The sequence below is a fragment of the Podarcis liolepis genome (assembly GCF_965112155.1).
Source record: "Podarcis liolepis genome assembly, chromosome: 3".
NCBI lineage: Eukaryota > Metazoa > Chordata > Lepidosauria > Squamata > Lacertidae > Podarcis > Podarcis liolepis.
In genome coordinates, this window is record NC_139557.1 from 56,339,842 (window position 1) to 56,359,574 (window position 19,733).

The 19,733-nt window shown below is 41.8% G+C and overlaps 1 protein-coding gene across 1 annotated transcript in view; it reads right to left on the reverse strand.

Annotated features, from left to right (window-relative positions):
- The window catches only part of MAN1A1 (mannosidase alpha class 1A member 1), a 57,008-nt gene extending 38,489 nt beyond the window's left edge, over positions 1–18,519 (reverse strand). Inside the window, exons 1-2 of the mRNA XM_083497790.1 lie at positions 17,841–18,519; positions 3,464–3,560 (exon numbers count right to left, since the gene is read on the reverse strand). Coding sequence (XP_083353916.1) covers positions 3,464–3,560; positions 17,841–18,482 — 739 coding nt within the window. The 5' untranslated portion in view covers positions 18,483–18,519. The remainder of the gene's footprint in view (positions 1–3,463; positions 3,561–17,840) is intronic.
- Between the last annotated feature and the right edge of the window lie 1,214 nt (positions 18,520–19,733).

Below are 19,733 nucleotides of genomic sequence, written 5' to 3' on the forward strand. Positions count from 1 at the left end.
TGATACTAGATTTACCTATACAGTCATACCTTGGTTTTCGAACAGAATGTGTTCTGGAAGTCCACCGGACGTTCAGCTTCCAAGGCAAAGTTCGCAAACCAGAACACTTCCGGCTTTGCGACATTCGAGTTCCAAGTTCGTGAACATTCGAGTTCGTGAACTAAGCTGTTCGAAAACCAAGGTACGACAATAGTTTTTTTCTTTGTATGAAGAAGATGTATGCAATGTGAACTAAGGCTAAGTTTAAAACTTTGTTTTTCAAGAGCAGACAGTCTCACAGAGTGCATAGCAGTGATCTTCACGTCTGCGTGCACACAGAAGTAAGTCAATTTATACATATGTCATACAACATGTAGATCTAAACTGTAATAAAAATTAAGGTTATAAAAAGAGAAAGACCAGCAAAAATAACTTTAGAAGTAAAAATATCATAGTCCTATCTCATAACTCTGACAAAGGATTTAAAAATTCTCATCTGTTTGCTATTTCATTGTTCTATACACTGTGCCCACTCATGTTTGAACCTGTTCATTCTGTAACTTGTTGAACCCAGATACACCAAGTAATTTTATTCAAAACTGTTATTTCCCATGATTTAATACACCATTCTTTCAGGTGGGGAATTTCCCCACCCTGTGATCACACACAGTATTTTGCATATAGTATCCTTGCAGAAATCAAATATTTAGATTACCAATGCATGGACTACTGTGGCTAGATTATCTTTGCCCAGGAACAGACATAGTGGGCATACAAACCAAAGCTAGCTACTTAAGTCAGTTGAGCCTCTAGTAATGAAGATGAATGACTACATTCTGACTACAAGCTTGGTCCTTCAGAAGGAATAAAACTACATCCAGACAAATTTTCTGGACCTGAGGACTACCTATCCACAGTGCCTCCATCTTGCCAGTATTCATGCTCACCTTACTGGCCCTCATCCAGTCCACCATTGAATCCAGAAACCAGCTCAGGGCTTGCATGTTGACATGCTTATTGAAGCCATTGTTCTCCAAATCTTGTAATGACCACCCCCAATAGCTTCATATACATGATAAATAGCATTGGGGACAAAATAGCACCCCACAGCCTAACTACTAGAGGGCAAGCACATTTTTAAGTCCCTAGAGCTCAGTGGCAGAGCATCTATGTTGCATGCAGAAGGTCCTAGGTTTAATCCCTGGTATTTCCAGGTACAGCTAAGTACATCCCCTATTTGAAATGCTGCAGGGTTGCTGCCAGTCAGTGTAGACAATATAAGCAGTTTCCTTTGCTGCTTTCTGGACTTGTAGATAGAAGTGGAACCACTGAAGATCAGTGCCTTCAACTCCCAACCAACAGAAGAGATCCAAAAGGATGTCATGGTTGACGGCATCAAATGTTGTTGAAATATCAAGAACGAGTAACATGATTGCACTTCCACTGTCCCTCTCGCAAGCAATGTCATCTATCAAGATGACCGAGGACAACTCAGACCCAAAAACCAGATCACAACTGAGACTAGTAATGGTCAAGATAATCTGCATCATACAAGAGTGAATGTACTTGAACTGTCACTACCCTCTCTCAAGCAACTTCCCCAAAATGGGGGTATTCATGATTTATCCCAATTACCACTGGGTCAAGGATTTAACAGATGCTCCTAAAGGTGATGGTGAAGTTTACACCCACTACCATACCCTACAGATAACACAGCCACAATGAGCGCTGTGGTGCTCACAACGTAACAGAGCCTCTTCAATTACACCAGGCTAAACCACTGAGTCAGCAAGAATGTGGTGTTACACCTGCTCTCTGTGCTATTAGACCTTTCCTTGACAGTATTTGTTTAGTTTGCAATCCATGTTGCCAGAAGTGAATAATTATTAACATGTGCCAAGGTCAATATATGTAAAGCCCCATAGAAAAGCTGTTATTTCCTTTCCAACCTTGGCATTTTAGACCACAGTTTTAAAAGAGTAGCAACAAACTTGAACTGTTAATCAAAAGAGCCAGCTACCAAGATTGCTCTCCACTATATTTAACAATCCTTCCAAAAGTGGGAGTATAAATTTAATGGCCTTTTGGTAGAAAAAAAAGTGTCAGTAAAGAGTATATTCTAAGTACTGTGGCACAGCAAATATTCAGCTTCTCATAAAATTTGCCATAATGTACATGGGTGTACACTATGGCAACTAATACATAGTCTATACCTCAAGCCTTTCATCTAGATTTTTTTCCCAGAGTAGAAAACTTCATGCAGAATTGCAGCAAGCAAAATGTTGTCACTAAGAACCTCATATTTCATTTTCTCCATCTCATTCCTATGTGAGGTAATATTTAACAGATTTCCCCCCTCTCATCATGAAGTGGAACACGTTGCCTTGATACAGTGTTATAGAAGGCAATAAATAATTCCATGATCATAGTAAAAAGAGCATGAACTGGGAAATCTGGATGGTGATTGCATGTTCCCTCAACATTATAGGGAAGGAGATACAGGGCTGCTGTTTTTGATGGCAGCTATGACTTTCATATTTTGCCTTTCCTCCAAGGAGCTCAAAGGTAGTCCTGCCCCCCTTCCATTTCATACCACAACTCTGTGATTTTAGCTAGGCTCCAAGTGCACAAGGCCACTTAGTAAACTTTATATTCTAGTGGGAATTTGAACCTGGTGTCCCTGCCCTTAGTCTGACTCTCTAAACACTACTGCACTTGAGGCTCTTTTACTTCACTACTGAGCAGCTAAAGAGAAGTTTCCAAACATGAGATGGAGATTACCATGAACATCCAGCCCAAAAGACAACTGAATTTATCACTTTAGAGTTCTGGCTGGCTAAAGAACATTAAATGAAACAAAAGCTTGGATTCCACTATTTTAAGCACAAAATAGAAGCAGCTAAAGGAGAAAAGATCTACAGGACAAGGCGGCTATTTTTGTTGCTGCTATGGAAGTTCTTAAATTAAGAAACAAGGCTCCCTCAAAATATTCCAAAAATTCCTACTGTAAACTATCATCTATTAATAAAGGATATAGATGTTCAAAGCTGATAATACAACAAGAAAAGGCTTAACTGAATGATTCTAATTGCTATTCTTATGTAGCTAGCATGCCTATTTTGAAGAGTGCTTAAAATCTTTATCAGTTTGGCCAGGTTCCATGGTCAACATATGATAACCTTACCATTTAAAATTATTATTTTTGATACTTGAAGCCACTCAAGGGCCCTATGGAGTCATGCTGGTGGGATAAAAATCCCCATATAAGGAGTGCAACACTGTAGTATACCTTGTATGATCTTCCTTGTAAGTGGGGAACAAACTAATAAGACAATGCTGCTTTGGTTATTTTCAATAATCAACCATTTACAGATAACCAGCTGTTGTGACATGTGCTAAGAGCCCACATGCTTCTAATGTAATCTCTAACTTCAGAGCAGTAAATCAGATGATGTCACTAAGTACAAAAGCACATATTACTTACCAAATAAATTGCTTGAGTGTCCTTGTTTCGATATGGGTTTCAGTTCATTTAATCCCCATGCGTAATGTTTATAATTATCCCAGGCATGTTTCATCATCTGGTGGGAAATGAAAGCAGGATTATAATGTTGATTTAGCAAGAAACCATTGCAGTAAATGCTAGCAGAAAATATACTGTACACTGAGAATCAATGTGTTGAATTCAGTGGTTAATTAAATCCATATTGTATTGTGGACATACCACTTTAACATAAAGCATTATTAACATTAAGTTGCTGTTGTGGTGTTTTAGTTATAGTAGGGAGTCTTTTATTCAATTCCATTCTCTATTGTTAATTAGGAATTTGTAATGCGCACCCATTAATTCTCATTAAGAAGTTTAGCTAAAAGACTATTAATCCAATTAAGAATTTCCCTCTAAGACAACAGGCTTCTGAAGCTGGGAACTACAGAAAAGATATTTTATTCCCCCACAACATATGCTTACAAAGTTACGAAAGATAAATCATATGTCTGGTAGAGACTGCAGTTTGGTTACAAGCTAGCAGACTGAAACAACTTGAAAGAAAAGAAAAGAAAAGAAAAGACCAAATCAATGACAGCAGAATACATTCTAGCAAGCACTGGAGTTTTATGAAATATGCTAAATGATCAAATCCTGTAATAGGACTACCCAAGAACTAGATGCTTTCCCATATTTACTAGATGAAAGGCTGGTGTTCTAATATTTCACAGGACTCCCACAGCAGCACAGTCTTTGGTCCATCCCCATGCCATGGTTGCCACTAAGCAACAGCTGAGTAAATACAGTGGTACCTTGGTTTAAGAACAGCTTAGTTTATGAACAACTTGGATTAAGAATGCTGCAAACCTGGAAGTAAGTGTTTTGGTTTGTGAACTTTGCCTTGGAAGCAGAACATGTTTCGCTTCCTGTTGAGAGTGTTCCATTTGTAAATTGAGTCCCCCGCTGCTATGGGAAAGCACACTTCGGTTTAAGAACGCTTTGGTTTAAGAATGGACTTCCGGAACGGATTAAGTTCGTAAACCAAGGTACCACTAGAACTTCCATTCAAATAGACTTTCTAAAAGTTTAGGCAGCTTTTCTTAAAAGATTCAAGAAGACAACTTCACAGAAAATGACATTTCCTTCACATGATTGGTCTAAGTGCCACTGATCACATCAAACAAAAATGTCAAGAATATAATTTATAAAGCTACTACATTTTGGTTGGTGTGTATACTTGTACCACAGCCCAGTTTTTGAAAGCAATACAATAGCCAATCTATATGTTGAGGGAGAGAGCAGACAGATCTTTGGGGAGGAAGCATTATTCTTGACATTTTTGTTTGATGTGATCAGTGGTGCTTAGACCAATCATGTGAAGGAAAGGTTATAAAAGGAGGAAAGGCAGTAGAATTAGAAATAGATTTCCCACTTTCCTCTGCCCCTTGATATTTTTAAATGTGGATGTTCCTTGGTATGGCTAATTTTAACACTATGAGTGCCATCTTATGAAAATAGTGGAACATATGCTTCTAATATGTCTGGTCTGACAAATCTGATAATGGGGAAGGCAGGAACAAATGTGTGTTCACTCAGACTGTGCTCACATTCCCATTTACAGTGCACTCAATGCATTTCCAGCGCTGCGCTTTTCATCCCTGTTCATTTGATGTTATCCAAAATGCAGATCAAGTCTGTACTTTGGTATAAAATACTACAGCCTGATGAGTTGTTAGAATCATAGGATGATAGAATTGTAGAGTTGGAAGGGACCCCAAGGGTCATCTACTCCAATCCCCTGCAATGCAGGAATCTTCAGCTAAAAACACCTAAGAAAGGGGAGTCCACAACCTCCTGGGGAAACAATTCCACTAACAGCTCTTACTGTCTGAAAGCTTTCCCATATGTCTAGTTGCATGTTTAGTTGTTTGTTTGTTTATATTTTCCATATGTTTTGTTGTAACTTGTCAAACCAGCTTCACACCAGTTGGAGTCTTTAAGTTGCTTTTATTTGTCTCTAGCCAATATGTAAATACCTTTGCATAGAGTAAAGGCATCCGTGTCCCCTCAACACTGCTTGGTATATGCACAAACAAAAACAAACCTGACACTAATAAAGCTGTGCTGATGTGAACAACTGGGAGGGGAAGCTGTAAAGTGGACAAGGCACGGGGAGGACAACTTTACTGCACTCTAAGGTGGCAATGTGAACACACTGTCCTTTGGCAGCCCTTAGTTTCTTCTTCTTAATTACTCTCCAAAGTTATCTGCTGCTCCTCATTTGGACAGAGTTCTTCCTAAACCATTTTAGCCAACAACAAAACCTGGCGAAAACTTAAATTTTCATTATTGCTTGTTCTCTTGCTATTCTATGGTGTGTGTGTGAATACACATACACCCCCCCTCTTGCCACAATAAAAGTGTTGGCTTTTTGCAGTATGGTAACGCTGCAGAGAGCTTGCTGGGGAGATCATGCATTAAAAAGAAAGGACTCAAAAATAACTTAAAGGTTTTAATAAGAAAAACAAAAACTCCATTAACACTAAATATATTAACAAACAAACATGACCCAACCACCAACCCATCCCCCAGGGTAATGGGAGAGCTAGGTGCTGCTCCTTATATACTCTACCCAGATGCTGACACACCTTAATCAAATACAACTCAGCAGCACCTGCTATGTTTCACAGCTGTAAAGCTGGGTCTCGTTAGTTTGTTCTGGCCCTTGCTCCGGCCCCTTAAAGACATACACATGGAGTGGAACAATGATGAACCTCTACATTTAAAGAAACCATTCAACATTTCCCCTGCGGTTCATCATTGTGGAACAAAAACATAAAGCATACTTTGTACATGTCTTTCATGTGTGATGTAAACTGCAACCTATAATGTTTGGTATGTTTAAGGTACATTACCACTCTCTTAAGAGCAGAGAAACATTGCATAGTGGGCTTTTCCACATTGTGATGCATCTTTTAACAAAAGCTTAACTGTTTCATATTTTACACTTGGTGAATAACACAAATCATAATCTTCGCCTGGAATTTGTTGAAAGCCCCTAGCAACTAGTCTTGCCTTGTACCTTACAACTTCATTTTTGTCATTCATTTTAACTCTATAAACCCATTTTGAATCAATAAGTCTCATATCTGGGGTTTGTGGTACAAGAGACCAAGTGTTATGCTCTTTTAAAGAAGCTATCTCAGAGTTCATAGCTTTATACCAATTTACAGCTTGGTGCTTAGGTAAATTCTGAACATCATTGTAGCTTTTTGGCTCAAAAACCACCTTATTGGCATACACAGTATTAAAATGTTCATCTGCAAAACGTTGTGGCTTCTGCCTCTTTCTATCTGAACGTCTCAGTCCGGAAGGAGAGTCAGACTCCTCAGACTTAATGGGACTCAGTGAACTACTAGTTTCAGGTTGTAAATCATCATTGTCAGACTGAAGAGGTGCCTGTAGGCTAAGCTCACGGTCAGAAAACTCAAGAGAATCTAACCTCCCCTCAGGTGCCTGTGACTTTAAATCAAACAAATTATCAGATTCACCAGGCTTTTTGTCTTTTTCTATTAATTCAGAATCACCATTTCCTCCTGCTGCTGCTGCTTCCTCTTCTTCCTCAGTATCATTTATACCATCAGTATCTTGGAAAACAGCAACCCCATTCCAATTTACAGTTTGTATCATGCTTCTGGTAATATGAAATTTGCCAGTTGCTGGTATGTAAATTCTGTACGCCCCCTGCTGGTAGCCCATTAACTTCCCCTGAACACTACGTTCACCCAATTTCTGCTTAGCAGGATAATGCATAATTACATCTGAACCCCAAATACGTAGGTATTTCAGATTAGGGCGTTTTTTAAACAACTTCTCATAGGGGGTGACATCTAAACCAGAATGATAACTGCGATTTCTAACATAACAAAAGGCATGGAGCGCTTCAGCCCAAAAGTCTTTGGGCAGATTAGCATCGTGCAGATAAGTTTTAACCCCTGCCTGCAAGTCACGCTGCACAACTTCAACAAGCCCATTTTGCCAGGGACTTCGGGGGCAAGATAACTCATGAGTAGTCCCCTGCGCTTCCAGGAATTTCTCAAAATCCTCAGAAACAAATTCCCCACCCCGGTCAGAAAACAGGTTCTTAATAGGTTTGTTAAAGTGCGTTTTTACCCAGTTGCAAAAAACCTTGTACTTCTCAAATGCTTGGGACTTCTCAGCTATTGCATAAGTCCAACAATATCTACTATACTGGTCTATCAGGGTAAGCCAGTACTTTGAACCTCCTAATGATGGTGGGAGTGGCCCAACTAAATCACAATGTACACGTTCAAATGGCTCAGTTACTTTCCTATCTGAGCACCTACCCTTTCGTGCAACCTTAATCTTATTCTTGCAACAGGATAGACATTGCATAAAGAATTTGCATGGTTTTAAGTTGAGGCCATTGACAATATTCTTTGTCTTAATTACATCAGCAAAATTCAGGTGTCCTAGAATTCTGTGCGCCACGTGGACACACCCAGAATGTGGTCTTACATTCCTCAACCCCTGGCTTGACTGTGCTGCTCTGCAATTTATATGCGATTGTGAGTAGGTGCGAAAATACAGTCTATATAAACCACCAGATTCCCGGGCATACAATAGACGTTTGTTCCCCTCGAAAAACTCACACATAGACTTTAAGAAACGCACAGTTATGCCTTGACGGGCAAAGCACCTTACTGACAATAAATTGTCCACTGACGGGCAGTAAATGCAGTTCGCTATTGTAATGTTTAAAGAGTCAAGTTTAACGGTACCCCTGCCAAGCGACTGCAAGACTTGTGAATTGGCTAAATGTACATTACCAATTTCCTCTTCGAAAGAAATAAACAAGCTTCGATCATTGCAGACGTGCTGCGATGCTCCTGAGTCGATAACAAAAGACTTCCACTTGGCACCTTTAATTCTTTTACGATCTTTAGTCCGAGCGTGAAAAGCTCGCGGCTCGTTTCTGTCTCTACTATACGATGCTGGCTGCTGGGCTGACGACCGTGATTGACGAACAGAAACAGACTTGGGAGTACTTTGCTTTCTTTTGGATCTGCAGTCCCTTGCAAAATGTCCTTGCTTATTGCAGAACCAACAACGCTTTGCAGCTTTAAATGCAGTTGTATCACCACAGGTTTGCATATGGCGTTCCTCATTCTTTCTGGAAACAGGAGTGCTTATGGCACAAGCCTCCCTTCTATCCAACTCGCCCATTAATTTTGCCGTTACCCCTTCCACAGTTAATTGTGCTGGTGGAACAGCAGATATCTGGCTAGCTATACCATCAAAGTCCTCATTAAGGGAACACAGGATGATAAAAACATACTGAATATCAGGTACCTCCATGTCCCTTCGAATTAATTCGCCGCGTATTGCCTCCAGACGTCTCAAGTGTGCTGCCAAATCACCACCAGGCTGCAACTTCGTCTGGTACAACTGCTTGAAAAACGTCAATGCAGACGCTGACTCTTTTCTAACATGCACTGCTGCAAGACTGTCCCACATTTCTTTGGCAGTTTTCTTATTTCTTATATAGACTACTTGCTGGTCGCTGACTGCCAAAATAATTATCGCCCTGGCTTTTGCATCTCCTTTCGACCAAGCATTAGTTACAGGGTCAGGAGGGTCATCAGTTACATAGGTCCATACTTCTCTAGAGGTCAAAAGCGCCTCCACCCGAAAAGACCATAAACTATAGTTCTCATCTGTTAGCTGTGGGAAGACCAGAGCCTTCTCAGCTTCAGGAACCCGGTCAACCATTCTGGATATCTTCCAGACCCACAAAAACTACGCTAACAGGAGAAGGAGTTTTCAAACCTTTCTCAGAGTCCAAAAATATGCAGTCATCCACTCAGCAGCTGGGCCCATAACCAAAGATGTTGGCTTTTTGCAGTATGGTAACGCTGCAGAGAGCTTGCTGGGGAGATCATGCATTAAAAAGAAAGGACTCAAAAATAACTTAAAGGTTTTAATAAGAAAAACAAAAACTCCATTAACACTAAATATATTAACAAACAAACATGACCCAACCACCAACCCATCCCCCAGGGTAATGGGAGAGCTAGGTGCTGCTCCTTATATACTCTACCCAGATGCTGACACACCTTAATCAAATACAACTCAGCAGCACCTGCTATGTTTCACAGCTGTAAAGCTGGGTCTCGTTAGTTTGTTCTGGCCCTTGCTCCGGCCCCTTAAAGACATACACATGGAGTGGAACAATGATGAACCTCTACATTTAAAGAAACCATTCAACAAAAAGACCTCTAAGTGGTTTAATAATAGACAATCTAAAGTATTCATTAAAAATGCCAATAAAAATATTAAAAGCAAGTTACATATACATACATACATATATATATATATATATATATATATATATATAATCAGTAATTTTAAAACACAGTAGTGTTGCTCCTCATCTTGGTTGAGATTTCATATTTCAAGTATTCTGACTATTTTGGGTTCTCTCATCTCAGAATTGTATGTCAGTAAAACACCTGAAATACTTTAATAAAGTGCTGCTAATCTACAGTACACATTCCAATGCCGATCTTCCATCATAAGCCCTTGAAACAAAACCCAAAACTGGACCTGGACCACATGTGAGGTGAGCACCCCCATGTTAACAGGATTATTGGTCCTTATTAGTGTACCAGCTGTTCATAGCCAAGTGCCAAATTTATACCTGTCAAACATGAAACAACCGGCTTTCCACATATGCTAATAGTCAAGTACTAGATTGTAAGAAGAGAAACCATTCTGGTGTGTGTTTTATAGATTATGATGTGATCCACAAACCAATTAAACTTTGACCTAAGTCTATTCTCCATTTTCAAGATAAGCACAAATACAACCAGGGTTGCTCAACTGTACTGAGGAAAGTTCACATGTACACACACTCACACTCTTCTTATATATACACATACATACACTCTTCTATATTGCATTTATAGTCTGATCTGCAATCCCAGGAGGCAAGACAGTAGTGTTTCACCTGCATCAGTCTGAGACTTTCCTTCTTGGTATGATTCCTGCCTGCAAGAGGTTTTTTTGGCTGACAGCAGAGTGCAGTGTTGTTCGGTTGCTGACTGACGAGATGAGCTGGGATGTGATCCAGAGCACATCTTATCACAAAGGCAAATTGTGCTGTGGGCAGCAGGATTAACACCAAAGGGGATTTCCACTTGCAGGAGTTATAGGAGTATGGGTGTGTCAGGATACAGAATTTTAGGCCAGGTACAGTGGGTGACAGGCCTGTGAGACCCTGGGAGAGGGGAAGTTTGGTTTGGTGTTGTTTCCCTTGAGTGAGAAACAGGGGAACAAATGCTGTAGTTGTGTTCTGACTGACAGCGTGGGATTTGTCCACTACTGGGCCTTACTTAGTCTACTATCTGTGGCCCTATCAACTACAGTGGTACCTTGGGTTACATACGCTTCAGGTTACAGACTCTGCTAACCCAGAAATAGTACCTCGGGTTAAGAACTTTGCTTCAGGATGAGAACAGAAATTGTGCTCCGGCGGCATGGCGGCAGCAGGAGGCCCCATTAGCTAAAGTGGTGCTTCAGGTTAAGAACGGACTTCTAGAACGAATTAAGTACTTAACCTGAGGTACCACTGTATATGATGATGGTGCTAAGATGTGTCTAGGCGAGCAGGTAGCAGCGAGTTAAGAAGATGCTACCTTGATGTCAGTGTTAGTGAGTAGGGTAAGGTACAGTCTGAATGGAGGAGCTGACCATCTGGGGTAGAGGTCTAGAATGCATACCCCGTCTCCCATTTCAGCCCTCCCACTTTTCCAGAAGTTACGGGTAGATTATCCACTGAGTCTTCTGGTCTGATGGTGCTATTAATGAATGTCCGATCAGTTTATAATAAGACCACGCTCATCCACAATCAAATTGGCTGACCTACCATGTATTACTGAAACTTGGACGCATAAGCTGGGTGGACCTAACCTAACTCAGCTGTGCCTCTCTCTTCTTCACCACAAAACCTCTTGATGTTGGGATAAACTTCAAAAGTCTGCCCCTGGTGTTTGGACAGAGAGACAGATTGAGGATGCTCCTCCTCTATCAAATACACTGTTGTCCAGCAGTGGCTATTCTGTTTCGGCATTTTATTTCTGTGTCTTGCTATCACCACATAATAAAGCTGCTCCTGCAACTTCTACCTACTTGAAGAAAGTGCATTTATTTCAGAACAGCACTGCATGGCCCCAACACTTTCCATATCTTTACTGAACAACCCCTACTCACAACCCTTAATGCTTCTTTTTCTGCATGTTCACATAAACTTTTTTCCAGCTCTGCAAGTCCATCTTGTAAAACCACAAACTCTTTCAGCTGTGCTACTGCAGTGGTGTGAAACCCTACACTAAGACCATATATATACATATACTCAGGTCTTTTTGCAATAATTTCTTGAATATCCCAGCAATAAGTTGAATTCTAGCTAGAAAAATCTAGCTAGAAAAATCAAAAAGGAAAAAAAAATCACAACCATGGTCTGAATTATAATTAGGACTGCACTATTTGCAAGCAAACATTTTTTTTTAAAGAAAGGGGAACTTGAGGTCCACTCCCAAATGTTCCTAAAGATACAATTTCAAATTCCTGCCTTTTCCAAGTCATTTTTGGGATGTCTTTGCAGCCCAGGTAGGCTGATGCAATTACACTATTTAATAATGCCTCCCCAGGCATTATTAAAGTCAGCAAGTTATCAAAACTAGCTCAAATGTGAATGCAGTACTTTATTAAGATGGAAAACATCATGGGAACTATATTTACCTCTCACAGAGCTACAATTCTGGCCGAACTACTGAACACAGCTATGAGAATACTGGTTTGGGAGTAGACCTATGATATAATAGGAAACATATGGAGGTCTATAGCTGAGAAAGCAACCAATAATGTAATAGAGATGAAAGGAAGGAGGGGTGAACTGACTCCTTTTATGCTATTTGATGGTTGTTTATTTTGTATACAAATGAAATTTACAAAATACATTATCAGCCACATCACTACAAATTTGGATGTTGTGACCATCTATACTTGTTGATACTTTAAGTTGGAGAAGATGACATTGTAAGGGATTGTGTTTCTATAGAACCCTGATGGAATAACATAATACCTGTAGAGTAACTAAATAAAATAATATTAAATATCCTCTATGCACCTCCTTTTCAAATCTTGCCACATGCAATTTTGTTTATATTTAGATTTTTTGTATATTATTTTGATAAGGCACAAAGATCCTTATCAATTGCACACAAAGAGCAATTCCATGCTCATATCCAAATGGGAAGAATATTTTTGTGGAGCAAGACGTGAGTAAACTGAGTAGTCAGCATCTTGGGATCACCAGATTTTGCACTGTCACAGGTAGAAGAAAGGACATATGGGTAGTTTCCCCACAAGCAGCAAAAGACATGCCTTGTGGAAGAAAGTGACTAGGTTCCAGGTGTCCTTCGCAAAGTTTATTAAAAACAATTATAACTAAAAAACCCCACATTTTAAAAACTAAATTTTGTTATAGTATAGTAACCATGGATTTATTTTAAGTGAAAAACTAAAGCTCTGTCAGCATAGGTATGTCATGCATTTGACTTGGAAGATTTCTGCTAAGTTCCAATGATAGTACTCTTACTGAAACTTTATTTGGTCCAGCACAATTTGCAAACTATTCATAATTACTTTAGCAGGTGCAAATAGATCTAAGTTTCAAAGATGGAACATGTTTTACCAAGAGAAATCTATTAATTATAATGTCAAACTAACAGTGATATTCATAGTGAAACTTTTACTTTTAATCTTGAAAGGCTACATATGGAGTGCATTTCTCAGAGCTACAGATGGGTGGAGAACGAGAACCACATAAGCCAGCCCTACTCTTCTTTTTATACAACAGAACTAGCAAAGCTATATTTTAATAATTATTCAGCAATTATCAAAGGTAGAGCTAAAAAAGCAGTGTCAGGAAAGTTTAATCACATGTCTCCATGTGAATTTTAGTCAGTGAAATACTAAACCACTGTCAATTGCCTCCAATGCAAAGTTTTGCTTTCTTTAATTAAGGGCCCTAAGGCTGCTAGATTCAATGTAAGATACAGTTCTTATGCCTTACATAAATAGTTTAACACTTTTATTCAACCCTTAAAGACACTAGACCTCTGTCCTAAACTGTGTTGCAATTTTGGACCATACAACTTATTTATTGTTTGGAGGGGGTAAACAAACAATCTTGAGAACACATAAAATTCAGGAAACAAGTACAGTTCATTCCTATGCTTACCTACTCAAAAGTAAGTCCCTGCAAGTACAATGGAACTTGCTTCCAATGAACTGTAATAGGATTTTAGTCTTGTTCTATAAGAGCCGTGATATTCCTCAACGCTAATGAGATTAAAAGCAATGTGAAGTGTTTAGATATTATTCCTGGTGATCTGCAATGGGCCATTGTTGTTGGAACAGCCTAACCAAAATATAATTTATCTTACAAGTTACGATACCAAACCTACTCAAACAACACTGAATCTATTTTGCTCTGATCACAACACATCAGCTCTCATTACAAAGTTAGGAGAGCTGTGTTATTGTTGCTCAAATTCCATTTACTTTTATTTCCTCTAGAATAAGCTACAATTTACTTCCATTTGTAATTCCAAGCACATTAAATGAACAGCCCATTAAAAGCAAGTAAGTTGTGAGTTGCCAAAACTGTAATCCTTAAAAAGCAAGTTTAAAAAGATTTGCTTTGCTGTTATGAAGCAGCTGCATGCACCACATACATATGGCATTAACACACATTACTTGTGGAAGCCAGCCTACCAACTTCACTAAGACTTTCCATCAGCATTTATCAGTGTGTTTGCCATATATGTAACCAAAGAATACTTGTCTAGTAAGTTTTGCTGCCAACACCACTTATCTATTATTTCAATGGTGCAATTTACAACACTGCACTTTGGCTACATTCTAACACACTTACAAGGAAGACCCATTGAAATCCATGAGTATTGCCAAGCAAACACAGACAAAGTAAGGCTGTCATGATACTTTCATTTTGGCTTGAGTCAAGATAGAGTTTCAAGTGCTAACACCATGTATTTGGGAAAGTAGCAGTCGTCACCAACAAAGTCAATATATAGCAGCACTAGTAGATGCAGCTATATGTACACAAATTTCATACCACTGAATCATAAAATCAGTTTGCAATATTCAAAAGAAAGGTGAAAAGTTGCAGATGTCCACGTCAGCCTGCATGAATCGGGCATCATGCCCGACCAGGTTTTTGCCTGCAGCACACTATACAAATCCCAGAAACTTATGTAATTCTTGGACAGATATAAATCCAACAAAGCATCTTAATATTGTAGTAGGCACAAGAGAAAAGCTTTTATACATTAACAGCCAGGTTCTAAAAAGAAAAGAAAAAATGAATATGAAGGCCTCCTTTGCAAATATGATGTTAGCTTTGAGGCAACAGGAAGGGGTTATACAGGATACAAAAATAGAGTTTCCTGTTTCTAGATAAGAGGACTGTGATGCACGTAAATATGAACAGTTGATAATAACCAATGAAAGAAATTCTAATGAGGGGAACTGCACTTTACTAGACTAATTGTCTAACAAGACAGTGCTACTTATGATTGCTGCAAGTAAGATACACACAAAAATTCAGCCTAGGCACATATACTTAGAAATATTCCATTGAACTCAGTATGACTGAACTTGAAGCCTTCTGAATCCAAAACATGATCCCTTTCCATACACAGCCCTTACTTTCAGACTTAGGACTGACCAATAAAGAAGTTCTCCTGTGGAAGCAGCAGACTATGTACCATAGCCTACCCTACATGCGACAGAATCCTTGTTTTACATTTACTAGGAAGCCTCATTGAAATTCAGTGGTGATTGACCTGAAAAGGTGCATAGAACATTCTAAGCTGAACTACCTAAGAAAGCTAGCAGGCAAATTAACTGCTTTCCCAGGTAGCGTACACCTGGGAAGCTACTGTCACTTTAAAAGGACAGACAGGGTTCTGTCACAATCCATGGTCAACAATGTGATTTTGTACCACTGCTGCCTTTCTCCCTACTGTTTTTCACTTACTGCAAATATGACAATGACCATACCACTTGCCCACACAGTATCTAATTGAATACATGATCCTAGTAGTTCCTGGGAAAATGCTTGATAAAGAAATATTACAGTAGCTTCTTAAGATGCAGGCCAGAGCATCAAAAGATTTGTTAACACATTCCTAAGATGGTGATGGCTTGTTTTGCTTAACTGCCATCTGTTCATAAGATTTAGTTTAAAAGGTGTACAAAACTTTAAACAGAAACCAAGGGAACCACAACAGATATGACAATGTATCACTGTGTGTCCCCTTTTTATTGAAACAAAAAACTTCTGAAACAAACTTAAGCTTATTTCACCAAGCATTTGATATAGGAACTTGAACTACCACTTTGCCCTTATCATAGAAACACGCAGCACAGGTAAAAATCACAGACCCACAAAATCAGACTCCTGTAATTACAAGCCTGATGTGTCAGCCAAATAGTCACTGATAACAGTAGCAGCTTTGATCTTAAATTTAATTAGATGATTTACTGAGTAATTCAACCTGGAATTTAGACTGGGAATTCAAGCAATTCAACATTGTAAAAAAATTAATTCTTAGCAGGCATACACACAATTACAGTTGGTCTGTAGCAATCACTATTGGTACAGTCATCAGAACATTTTCAGAGTTGTCTATTTCAAAAGTCTCATACTGCACCAAGTCAAAAGCAATGTACATAGACACTCATTAGCAATCAGTTACTGTATTGATGTTAGGTATGTCTACCCAAGATTTTCACCCAAGTCTTCTCTGATACCAGCTTTTTATTATTGGTAGTAGTAGTAGTAGTAGTAGTAGTAGCAGTAGTACTAAGACTTTCACCAGGAATAGGGCAGTTACTTAAAAGCACACATGGACGGACACACACTTAGTAACTTAGGTGTTCAATAAAGTGTCTGTGTAGGTGGGTTTTTAAAACTTGTTTGTGCACTAATCAAAAGTTTGGGCAAGAACATGAAAGACATTATGTGGGCCACTTCACATATTAAACAATTCTTATGGGCAAGTTAGTCCCATGAAGAATTAGGGTGCAAGAAAATGTATGCCATTTTGCCCACAGGGTCTGCACAGGACTGCTACATCTCTGTGTGTTTCATGATTAATAGAAGTGCCTCACAAGCAGGACCACTTTTCAGCTGTTACTATGTTTTAAAAGTTTAACAAGATCCAAGTGAACAGTGAAGTGTATTATCCATAAAGCATGATGTTTAAGAAGTGGTATCAATATAATCCTATAATTTCTCCAACATATGGCCTCAATTACAGTAATAGTACAATTCCTCCCAACTTTTCCCAAATAGTAGGAAAATATTGCACATGTGGAAAACTTTCAGTAACACTGACAAAGCAGATGAGCAGGGAGAAAACTGAACATTGTAAAATCGGCAGATGGATGAAGACAAAATTGCACATTTAACCAGGCAATCACTAATATATTGACAGTTAAGGACGTCCATCAGTCATTAAAATGCTTTATGACAGTTACTTCTGCTACTACGCAAAATACTGGAGTTAACTTTTAAGCCCTCTTAGCAATCTGACTTGAAAAGTTAGACAAATTTAGTTGAGTAAGTTACGTAACACAGATGTATTTAGTTTAGAAAATTACATAATATCGTCAGGATTTGTTATGTTGTCCAGCACGCCTGCTAGATTTTTCTTTTGAACGCTGAAATCTCAAGTAGCACTTAAGCAGAAATGTACTCTGGCACAAAATACACCCCTACAAGCAAACACACACACACACACACACACACACACACACAAACACACACACACACCCTCGAGACAATACATAAGATTCAAGCCAACACAAGAGAAAGCTGAGCTTCAGATAAGATCGGAGAGCTGACGTAGCCTATTTAAATCATCATCCCGTGAGCTCGAAGGAAACCAGAAGCGCTTAAACTATTTTGAATGAAACGTGTCTTTTCCCCATTAGAAGTTCCTCCTCACGTCAAAAGCCCCCCTCCTCCTCCTCACACAGGACCGTGCCCGACATCGACAACAGTGGAATTATTGCAGGAAAGAATGGGAGGGAGGGTCGCCAAGGTGGCGGCAAGAGTACTCAAGAAGAACACAAGACCGAGCCGCACAAAAGCGAGAGGGTGACTTTTCGGGATCGTAGGGAAGGAAGTTAATTTCTGTATTATCATTGTTATTATTATTTGCGAGGGGGGGGGAGCTGCTTTGAAGGAGTCACTTACCTCTTTGATCTTCTCCCTTTTCTTCCGGATGGCGGGGTCTGTCGGTTCCCCTCCCACGGCCCCGACGGGTTTGCGGAACGGCAAGTCCGGCAGCCCGGCGGCCCCCGCCTCCCTCCTGCCCAACTTGTCCTGCAGCAGAAACTTCGCCTTGTCCTGGTGGATGTCCCTGCGGATCTCGTCGGGCAGCTTCTGGAGGGTTTCTTTCGCCTCCCGCAAAGCTCGCTCGTGGTCCTCCCGGATCTTGGCCAAGTTCTCCGCGGCTTCCTCTGCAACAGCAGCGGCGGCGCCGGCCCCATAGCCGCTGCTACTACTCCCGGCTCCGGGCGGCTGCGGCGGGCGCTGGTGTTCCCCGTGCGCCGGGGGCGGCGGCTGCTGCTGCTGGAGGTTGCTGCTGGAGTGGAAGAAGACGCCGCTGAGCAGCTTGGGGGAGTCCGGCAGGAAGAAGATGGCCCCGAAGCAGAGCGTGATGAAGGCGCTGAAGACCAGCAGCAGCACGAACTTCTCCGTCAGGCGGAACGCGCCGCTGGGGCCGGGGGCTTTCCTGCCTCCGGGCCCGCCCAAGGGACCTCCGCCCAGAGGGCCGCCCAGGGCGCCCGGGCCGGCGGGGCTGCCGAAGAGCGGCAACAGGCTGACGGCGGGCATCGCGCGGGGCTCCGGGACTCAGCGCCCCCTGTAGGCCGGCGGCGCCCGCGGGGCAACCCGTCGTCACCACACCGCCACAGCCGCGGCGGGCGCCGTTACAGCCAGAGCGGGCCGGCGGGACCAGCCCGCGCTTCCTGCCCTCGGCTGCCGGCGGCAACTTTCTTCGTCCTCTTCGGCGGCAGGAAGTTTTGCTCGGCCGCCGCCGCCTCCTCCGCGAGTTCTCCCCTCACGGGAAGCGGCTGCCTTTTGCCCGGCGAGGGAAGTTCGGACCCGAGGTGTGTTTGCGGCTCTGTCAGCTCCTGCCGCCGCCGCCCCCTCGGCTGGTGCGGCTGCTGTCGCCGCTGCCCATTTGACGCCGGCGCTGCCGCCTGCCCTCAGGTATCCGGCGAGAGGAAGGCGGAGCGGCGCTGCTGTTATCGCTGTGGCCGCCCAGCCAATTCATAGGAATGATGACACTTCGCTCCCTCTCTCCCCTCCTCCCTCCCTCCCTCTCTCCCCTCAGAGGCGGCGTCGGCGGCGCCTGGCACTCGGAAGCGGAGGACAACTGCTTACTCGAGCACGGAGCGCGGAACTGAGGCAGCCGCGAGAGGGAGGCCCCTGCTTCTCGGCGAAGGAGCGCGCTGGACCAATCACAGAGTAGGCGGGGCTGGGTGGTGGCGGGCGAGAGGAGGAGGCGGTTACGGGAAGAGAAGGGGCGGGGCATTCCAAGGAGCGAGGGGCGGGGCGTGTGGGTTTGTGGTTTTTTTACAGTTGAGAAATAGAGCGTCCCGGGCGGAGGGGGGCGTTGCCCGTGCAGCGCGCGCGGGGTGCCAGAGCCGTTGGATGCAAACGTGCGCGGGCGGGCGCGCGCTCACACTCGCACACGAACACACAGACAGATGATGACTTGGCTTGCTATGCATCGTTGTCGGCTTCCCCTGCTCGGGCGTACGTGACGCCACGCAGGAGGTTAGGCGAAATCCTCGTGCCTGGCCCACCTCTCTGCCTAGGGATCATTAACCCCGGGTCCGTTCATGCATGCACACGTGCAGTAGTAGTTGCGTTTCTTGATCAATCAGTCCTGCTGCAATAAGTGGGGCTTTGATTCTAGCGCGAGGTTGCAGCATGACGCGCACCGTCCCGTCCCCCCACTACAAAACTCAAGTTTTAACACTTGTCGATAAAGGATCTTCCTATGGACGGCCGGCTGCGTGCATTTTTTTGTTTGTTTGTTTTGTTTACTTATTATGTGGCGACAGTTTATGGGAAGGG